The 10,188-nt window shown below is 36.6% G+C and overlaps 1 protein-coding gene across 2 annotated transcripts in view; it reads left to right on the forward strand.

Moving 5' to 3' along the window:
* LOC146133007 (translesion synthesis protein REV1-like) overlaps positions 1–2,021 on the forward strand; it is a 76,222-nt gene extending 74,201 nt beyond the window's left edge. Inside the window, exons 16-17 of one of the 2 annotated variants that reach the window (XM_083397924.1) lie at positions 113–276; positions 461–2,021. In XM_083397924.1, coding sequence (XP_083254050.1) covers positions 113–276; positions 461–674 — 378 coding nt within the window. In that variant the 3' untranslated portion in view covers positions 675–2,021. Of the gene's footprint in view, positions 1–112; positions 412–460 lie in introns of those variants that run through there. The other variant, XM_083397925.1, reaches the window with a different exon arrangement.
* The last annotated feature ends 8,167 nt before the right edge of the window (positions 2,022–10,188 follow it).

Here is a 10,188-nt window from a genome sequence, read left to right on the forward strand (position 1 = left end):
TTAACAACTGATGTTCAAAATTGATAAAAATTTCGTCAAAGAAAATACACTGTATATTTATCAATGAGCTTTACATTGGTATAAACATTTAAAATTGTTATTGTTTTTTCAGCTTCCACAATTGCCGGAACAAGACTGCACAGTTAACAGGTCTAACTTTGGTCCAACCTTTCTTGCTTCATTAAAGTCTGGCGATTCCTGTAGTATGGTAAAACGATGGATTGAAGAAAGCTCGAATTCCGCCCCAGTTCAAGAGGATATCGATGACCTAAAGCAGTAAGCAGTTTTGTAAAAAATATGCCAAGACAAATATGACGTAGTTTTAGATTGTTGTGAACTTCCCTGTACGATGATAAGTTACCTGATATGGTGCTAGCTATTCATTTTTATATGCCGCTACATTGATGACTGCTAAATTAACTTGTACTCTTATTTGTTTAACGACTTTTTTAAATTACAGATTTATGTCAACGATAGTTCTCAAACGTAATCTAGAATGTGCGTACGCAGTTATGCGTACGTTTAAAAGATCGTTGACCTTTGTCAAAGAACATGCTGACATATGCAATTCGTGGAATGAAGCATATGACATCACTGAATCTTATCTACAAAATTTAGTTAGGAATATGTATGATATCAAGTTACACATTCCTGTTAATTGTCAATCTTTTTAATAATACTAGTGCTACGTGCTTTGTTATTGTGTTATTCTTCGTTGTCTTTGTGTAACAGCTGTCGAGAGATACTCAAATATTCCAGTGAACATTTCTAGTTGTAAAATTTCGATCAATTTCTATTCTGTTATAATTAGGGCCATATTTTTAACATACATCCAGGATTGGATGTTGCCACTTAAAAGCGTAGCGAAGGAGTTGGCAAAGTGACTCCCCTATATTTAAATGTTCTACTCTGACCTCCCTGATCTATAAATATTCTACTTTTTATGATTAGTTTTGTGTTCACGGGCAGCACTACCAGAGAACTAAAAAATTCTTAAACTTATATTGCACTAACGCCATGCATGGCTGCGGAGTCGGTTAAAAACAGCCGTCCGACTCCTGTCAAAGGAATAAACTGTAGTCTGACTTCGATCAATTTGCCGAGTTCGACTGTACAGCCTATTTTCCACCCAATTTATATAACTAAAATAGGCTGGATATACAACAATACACTCAAAGAAGAGGTCATATTACTTATTTCTCACACAATAAATAGTTGGATTTACAGTGTGTGGCCTTATCCGTTTCGAACTTGCTACTGCTTATGTGCACGTTGGACTCCGCAGCCCTGATGCCATGTACTAATCTTAGTTGGCATTGCGTAAAATCAAAATTTTCATATTCTGTCGGGCCGGTTTTCTATTTAGTTTTTACAAGATTTTTAGTGTATAAGCTGTTCGCAATAACAGCAATAAAATCATTAAATATTTTCCCTAAATTTGCAGAAATGTTTTATTTTGTAAAAATTGACATCCTTAGTTTTTTTCATACAAACAGCATACATGTGGAAAACGTCAGAATGTGGTTAAAAGTAAAGTAGATAAAACTGCCTATAAGTAATAAACAATTGCAGAGTTCAGAGGCAAATGGCAATCAGAAAAGCGAATGACCGGGATTAAAATACCCCCCCCCCTTTCTGATAATTTTCTCATGCCTTGCGCCCCCCCTAAAGAAAAGCATTTCGACATTTTACAATTAAATATCACTGAGACAATATAAAAATAGTCAAGGGTATTGTTGCGAAAATTTATTTGGTTGGATTTGGCTAAACTGTTTCGCATTGGGCACACAACAAATTGCGCGTGCTCGACACATGATCTTATCGAGCTGATTTTGACAAACGTCTTGCGAAAGCATTGACTCCACAGTTTAAGATTGTAAGATGTAGGCCGCAAAAAATGTCAAGCGCAAATATTAAACATTGCTTTATCGTGTTTTAAAAGATGTAACGACACACAATACGACTGCAATATTGCAAAAACAATATATTTTCGCGCAAAAAAAGTTGGACTCCTCCTGCTGCCAGGGACGCCGGAGAGGGGGGGCGCGGGGGGGAGCAAAAGTGCCCTTTTCATGAAAAATGATATATTGCTTTCTACGGAAAAGTGCAAAAAAAATCGTAAAATGACATGGTTGACATTTGTTGAAACATTTTTGCTACCATTTTAAGCCACTCTTAAGGGCGTGGCCGCAAAAAGGCAAGTGCCCCCTCTTGCCAAAAAAAAATAGCAATGTAAGTCGTTCTGTGCAAAATTTTCACGTATTTTACCCTTTAGCTGTTTAAAGCCCACCACCCAATGCCAACATATCAAGGAATGTACATAGCTTATGTCCGAATCTACGTGATCTGTGATTAATGCGTCACCTCTAAATCTGAACTAAAGTTGGCATTTTTAAATCAAATAGTAAAGAGAAAAGTGAGGGGTTTGTTTTGCCCCGCCTATGTATTTATATTGTCCCCCCTGAAAAATTTTATGCGGGCGCCCCTGGCCCCTAGAAGGGAATACAACTAAAACTAGACTTGCGGTTGTTGTATATTTTATCAGGGGTTATATTTTCAGGGTTTAGTGTTTATATATATATATTTTTTAATTATTTTTATTAATTTTTGGGGGTTTGGTGGACCGTTATAAGTAGCGTTTCTAATCGGGGTGGCTTTCAAATATTATTAATTTGACTTTGGTTTGTGGTTAAGTGTAAACGTTGCATGTTCTATACCACACTGTAAATTGAAATCCAAGCCTAGGGGTGGAAATTGTTGAGCTTTGGGGTGGTCCACTCCACTCGAACATGGAAAATTCCATCCCACCATGGTAATTAGAAACCCCATGGATGGGAATTTCAGGCATGGAATTTTCCATCCTATATCCTTTTAAACTTTAGGGATGGGTTGGGCAACCCTCCTTTTGTGATAGTACTACGCATGGAATTTTCCATCCTACAAATTTATCTATCTTTGTCAATCGGTTTCGGCCATTATCCCTGTTTGATATTACCACGCATATAATACCGATGTGATGTTTATTGAAAGAAAAAGTTTAGAGAGTAAAGTACGAAAATCTAACAACAATTTCATGTACGGTAACAATAAATAGCTTGGTATCAGAGGTGAATAGTAAAAGGTAAACGTAACATACGGCAAAGAAATAAACTGAAACATGTATGTATTGTATATATGTTTTTACAGTCAAATCTTTGTTTTTTCTAAATGTTAAACTTAGGCAAAGGAAACTGATACCAATCAACAAGTAAGCATTATACAAGCATAGCATTATATAACCTTGGTTGTGCAATGTGCAGAGCCAACATCTTGGCTTACAAACTGAAGTACTATGGGTGTGGACACGGACATGTGTCATCACTGGTATCAGTGGTGTACTCTGAAAAACATTCAAACACAATTTATTAAAATAGTGAACAAAGGGAATCTTAGTCTACTAATTTACATTAATATATAGGTGGTTGTTAACCAGCTAAAAAAATTAATTTTAAACTGCACCAACAGGCCAAACTTTACGGTTTTGTTTACGAAAATTAATCTGAGAATGGTTACTCACAGCCTTGAAACTACTAAACAAAAATTAAAACACATGGTTACTATTTAATGCCAGTGGTCCCCCAAGTGCCAGTGGTTGTATCACATATCTATATAACAGGATAATTTGCAGTAGTTTTAAGATGTTTAAAAAACTGTGAATGCACTGCTTTTTTAAAGAGTTTAATGAGTTAAAAATGAAAATTACATGCCTTTAAATTGTTTTACCCGTTCAAATTAAATTTATTACAACAGCATATTTTAAAGCTGCTTTACCTTGTGCAATTACAAGTTTTTGATCAGGGTTAAACATTTTAAAATAATTTTATAAGATAAATATAGTTGTAGTTAACGAAATTGACACAGAATAAATGAAGGTTTAAAAACATACGTTGGTGATAGAAGGCTCTTTTTGGAAGTCAAAGTTGCAGAGGCAAAACTGATGCTTGATGAAACTAAAAAAACGTTACACTCTTAATCACAATTAAATGTAATTAGCACTGCGCTGCTTTGTCTTCAGAAGTAACCATTGTTGAAAACCCACATTCACAACGTTAGGTTGATATGAAAGGCAACAGTCACGGCATGACCATTTCATTAAGCTTAGGGTGGGAACACACAAAAAGACCTAAAAAGCAAAAATACCTAAAGCAGAATAATCTATAAAACCATAGTATTAAGACCAACAACATAATACAGTCAAATACGCAGTAATATCCCGTACAGCATAAGATCAAAATCGTCTGAATAAGACCTAAATCTGTCAGAATAAGGTCTAAATTTATCAGAACAAGGCCTAAATTCATCGGAAAAAAGCCTAAATTCGTCGGAATTAGTCCTAAATTCATCGGAATAAGGCCTAAATTCGTCGGAATAAAGCCTAAATTCGTCGGAATTAGTCCTAAATTCATCGGAATAAGACCTAAATTCATCGGAATATGTCCTAAATACATCGGAAGAAGACCTAAATGGCCATAATAACGCCAGAACCCGTGGGTAAAGGGTATGGGACGATCGGGGGCCATCTGTCTGGCATCGGACGTTTTGGTGCCAAAGTTTGGACGCCATAGTCTGACCGGCGCCGTCAGGGCGTCGCTGTTTTGGCAACGGATTTTTGGTCCTGTTTGGGGTTATTGGTGGGTAATGGGTGGGGTTAGAAAATGGGTTAGTGTTGAAATTATTAGGGGAGTTAGTGATGTACTTAGGGGTGGGGTTTGGGGTTAGTTAAAGGGTTGTTTAGGCCTGATTCTGACCATTTAGGTCTTATTCCGACGGATTTATGACTTATTCCGATTTAGACGGTAGCAATATCATTAGGTATTAGTCCTATTTTGGCCTTATTCCGAATTGTGTTTTATTCTGACGTTGGTGTTGTTCTTATCTCGGTCTTATGGCTGGAGTCCCTTAGGGTATGAATTGCTTAGTTTAGCCCAAAATATCGTCAAACTATCTTTCTCAAAGCCTAATCGGGTTGTCTTCTTGCAGCTTAAAGAGTTAATTAAATTCAATTTTTTGTAGTGAAGTAGATAAAAAACTAAAAAAAAATATTTTTCAATTTTCATGCCCCCCCTTGAAAAAGCCTCATGGACCCCTAGGGGCCATGGCCCACAGGTTGGAAACCCCTGGTTTAAAGATTTCTTATAAAATAAAGAAAATGTAAAGCAGTTGGGAAAAGGCGTAACTTTTAAACTTTTTAAAAATAGGTAACTTTTAAAGCTGCAAAAATTCCAACATAAGGTCAAAGATGAACTGCTTAAATATCCATGCGACATAAAATAATGAGGTTAAACATTTTTATTAACAAACAACTTGATATTAAGAATTAAGTTTTTGTTATACGTATAAAGCAAAACATTAAGAGCCCAACATCTAAAATAATAAATAAAAATCATGCACTTTATATATTATGCTATTCCACCAACTTAATTACTATTTACCTGCAAATTTTGATGAGCAGCCATCCTAATTAGAAAATCTTTAACATCTAAAAGCTTTAAACCCAACAGGTCAGTTCGCATTTATTGGCACTTTTCTCTGATATCTTCAGTATTTTTTTCAGATTTCCAGGTGTTCAATCAGGATTTTATGCTCATATTGTATAAATATTTTAGATGCGCCCTAAAACTTTTCCGCAGATGTAATACCCATGTTTCCTGGGTTAGATACAAATTTAGTGCACGCTAAAAGTAATTTTATTCAATAAATTTAATTTTTTTTTTTTTATATAAACCTATCAATATAATTACAAATACAGTTAGCCTACTATCCTAAACATATATTTGATAGCAAGCCTAATCCTTAGCGCAGAAGGCAAATATATAAAACAAGCTCAAATGTTTAAACTCAATTGTGATTAGCCTAAATCAGAAAACTTAAGAAAAAGGAAAGCAACAATTTATAGTAGATATATGTTATGCTTGGAGAATAATTTTCTGCAACGAAAATTGAAAAATGGTAATTTCCATCGTTAGGGTTTTAAATTTAGTGCATCATAAAAATGATGGAAATAACCATCCTCTACACAGCTCGATTGGCTTAAACAAAACAAGAAGCATGGTAAATTCCATCCCTAAAGTTGTCCATTTTTTTTCAACATCACTTGAAAGGTGGAAATAACCACGCTTCTACAAATTTCCACCCTTGGAGTTTGTAATTTTCACCCCAAAATCGTACTCCAATTTACAGTGCAGAGGTTCCCAACGTGGGCGGTACCGCCCCCCTGTGGGCGTTGGCGAGTTCGAAGGGGGCGATTTGAGTCTTTTCATGATTTGGGGGGCGCTGAACGCACATAAGGGGGCGTTACATGAAAGTACTTCTATCAAAATTTTATAAAAAGTTCACATAAAAATAGTAACAAACAGCACTGTAGGACGTAGGTAACTTTTAACCTTAAATGACAACTTCCGTACTGCGAACTTGTAGTAGTTTCCCGACCATTGTTACGTAATAATTGGCTTCCTTATGTAAAGCTGTTGGTTGTTGTTGCGTTTCACCGTTTTATACGCGGCAAAATGTTTGTATATTTAAAGCAAGGGTCGCCAATCTACGGCCCTCTACCCATCGCCTCTTTGACAACTAGACACGAGTCCATTTTATATACTTTTTGACTATTTTAACTTAGTACAGGCGAAAACGTTTCGCGCTGCGCGAATGATCTTTCTACGTCCAGTTTGTTTACGTTTTGATGCTGTCTTTGGACTAGATCAGCGCTTCTTTACCGTTGGGACGTGGAAGGCTGCCAAATGTGTCGCGGACAAACGGAAAACGTATTCAAAAATATTAGACATATTTTTTAACATTTTTTTTTTTTTCGCCAATGTAATAAAAACTAGCAGGAAATTTAAAAGAAATGCCGTTATACCCCCAAAAAATCGCGCTCGCTTCGCTCGCCAGGTGCGCCCGGACTTCAAAACATTAACAAACACTATTACACTTTTCATTATTAGTATGGATAAAAAAAATCCGAGGCCCGCCTGATTCACAGTTGTTCTAACATTTTTCTTAGTTAACATTTTGCGCTGCCCACAGAGACATTTATGAGTTTGGTTGCGGCCCGTGACTAGAAAAGGATTTAAAGTCTTGGTGCAGAAAGATATGAATTTTTCCTGGTAATAAGTAGGCCTATAACATAACCTGGTGAAATAATGTATGTATAAATTCCAATAGTGAATGTATGTTAGGCAACCTAAAATATCACTGACAGCTTATCGAAACGAAAGTGAAGACAATATGATGTTAGACAACGACTAATATAATACTTTACTGTAAAACAAGATGAGGGGGTCGATATGAAATAATACTGAGCCCAAGGGGGCACTAGTGTAAAAAAGGTTGGGAAACACTGTTCTATACTTTCCTTAACTTGTTTCTGCAAGCAAAAACAAATATGGGCCGAAAATTTCCAGCTTTAACTCGCGTCTTAGGTGCGAAATGGGTGGTTGCCAGGGTTTCACCTTCTTTGGTAAAGACTAGGCAAAATTTAATTTTAGAATATTTTGCAATTAAAATATTTTATTTAGTTTAAATTTTGTCGCTTCAAAACAAAAAACCCATTCCCACAGACAGTGACAACTGGCAGTTAAAAGCTTTACCTTCAAGAAATCTTTCGAGCTTTTGACTTATGATCCAATCTGGCGACATAGTTCACGAACGTCACATAAATGAAGCTTCTGCAAAACTCTTATGTACCTAATACTCCTACTAAATCAAAAGTTTTTCGAATTTAAACCAAATAAACACAGTGTTCTTAAAGATTTATTTTTGTATGACGCCATGTTATGATGGGACTGTGTAACATCATCCCTAATAATGCATTCAACTTTGGTATTTTGCTTGCTGCTTCCTTGTACAATTTCAAGTTGTGTAGACCTGGTGTTGATATGCTTGATTGGAGTAACATGCGAAACAGGTGCAAGCAGAGAGGTCTACACTGCCTTCAGGTTTCGCATTTACATTTGCGGCGGTAACATATGATGTTTAGTAATGGCAGTGAGTTATTTTTATAAGAGAAGCCTTTTTCTAAAAGTCGCACGCGTCCAGTTTTACACAGACGAGCCACTTAGAACAATGAATGTTGCACGCGCTGGGACAATAAAGCGCAGCACGATGCCAGACGCCGTCGCTTCGCGAGCTGAATAAACAAAGCGATATGAACACATTCTGTATAGAAGTTTTTCTGCCGCTAGGTAGGATTCGATAGCCACAGCGAACTAAAGCGATGACGTCACATTATTGTTTTTTCTGTCCCTTAATCAAAGGCACCTAGGGGTGCAGCCTCATAAACCTCTTAAGCACACCTACATACCAAACTAGGTCTTGTCTGAAAATTTGAGAATTATACGATGCATAGGCTACTTTTTCTATAAAGCTTAATTAGGACAAAAATCGGTCTGAAACATTTAACGGCAAAAACAACATATGTCCTGAAAATAAATTTTCGGCTCATATAGCCTAACTATATCTACAATACTACCCTGCGTCTGGCCTGGAAATTTGAGGCATGTGGCTTGTAATTTCTTTACCTTTGGACAATTCTGTCTAAAACAAATCAAAACAAACCAAATGAGAACTAACATTTTTTTCCCTGTACGACGTACCTGCAGAACTTCTTTTGCCATAACGCCGTTCCCGCTTACTTTCACCACTATGAGCCTACATTCATTTTTCAATTAGCGAATTTATCTGAAAATTTGCTCTAAGTCAGGGGTCTTCAACCTTTTGAATAAGCGACCTCAATCTACAAAAATTAAATTAGAATTTACATGGCGACCCCATTATGTTTTCAGATAGGAATAAAAATATTTTAAATAATACTGGAAAAAGTAACACGAGCGAATGCGTAAGTTATATACAATTACAGAGAACTGTGTCTATACACATATGTGCAACAAAATGGTTGCCTTTAGGAAGTTTTATTTAACATATTATGAATCCGAATTTAACACAAGAACAATTTGTTTCAACAATACATTCATTCAGTTCGATGGTTGCGCCTACATAGTGTCCACTATAGTTTTTGCATAAGCATAACCGCATATCATACTCTACTTCCAAGCGATTACGATGTTTCGTTTTTTATATGATAATTGCGCTGCATCTCGCTTCACAAACCATGTGGTTGAAAACGGAATGAGTAGTTTAATAATATTATTAGAATCGAGTAAGTTGCTTTCTTAGCTGCAACCTTTGAGTATTTTAGTTTAAACGAGTTATACGAAATGCGTTTTGCTGCATCCGCTGTCATAATTAGGAATATAAATCCTGTCGCAGACTAGATCGGAACACAATTCCCCCAAGGATAAGTACTGACTTTACTTTCTCGAGCAAGACGTTTATTGGGCAGTACGACAATCAGTATAAGGCAAACCCGTGCACACCAAGTGCTCGCATAAGGCTACAGCTTGTCTCTAACCACGGTATTGCAAACAAAAAAATGTGCTCAAAATGCGTCGGATTCTCTCGGTATCCATCCGAAGAATAACGATGCAACACGACGCAATCCTAAACGAAATAGAACACAAACATATCACGCAGAGCTGAAAAAACGGGGGCTGCGAAATTCACACAATGTCCTATTTCCCTAGAAAAAACAAGTCGGCGGGTAGCCGACCTTAACGACAAAGTCTACAATAATTAAATTGTGACAAAGCCCAATTCTTATATCTGCAAACCAAGTTGCCTAAGTTTAATAACAACATTTTGAAAACTAGCCCTTCCATATCTAACTGAAAGAATGTCGCAATAAAACAGTTTGCGAAAGTGCGACATTCGACGCTGCGCTAAATCAAAGAAACCTACTTTTTCTCAAATGCCACGTTAGCTGGTTTAGGAACTCAGCTTGCAATACCAATTTTATAGAAGATGCACTTAGTCACGTTTACTAGTATGACGTCATTGTAAAGAAATACATTAATCATACTAAAACAGCAGGAATATGGTGAGATATGGCGGCCCCACAAAAACTTGGGCGAACCTACTTGGGGTCGCGACCCACAGACTGGAGACCACTGCTCTAAGCAAGACACGAAGCAAACTTGAAAGGAATCTATTTTTGTTTGCTGACCGCCTCGTGCATTTGCTTCTCGTTATGGTTGTGGTTGTTTCTCGTTATTGTGAACGAGTAAACATTCAGGGATTTGATATATCGTTTCGCTT

This window comes from Ascidiella aspersa, chromosome 9, assembly GCF_963924565.1.
Source record: "Ascidiella aspersa chromosome 9, kaAscAspe10.2, whole genome shotgun sequence".
In the NCBI taxonomy this organism is placed as follows: domain Eukaryota; kingdom Metazoa; phylum Chordata; class Ascidiacea; order Phlebobranchia; family Ascidiidae; genus Ascidiella; species Ascidiella aspersa.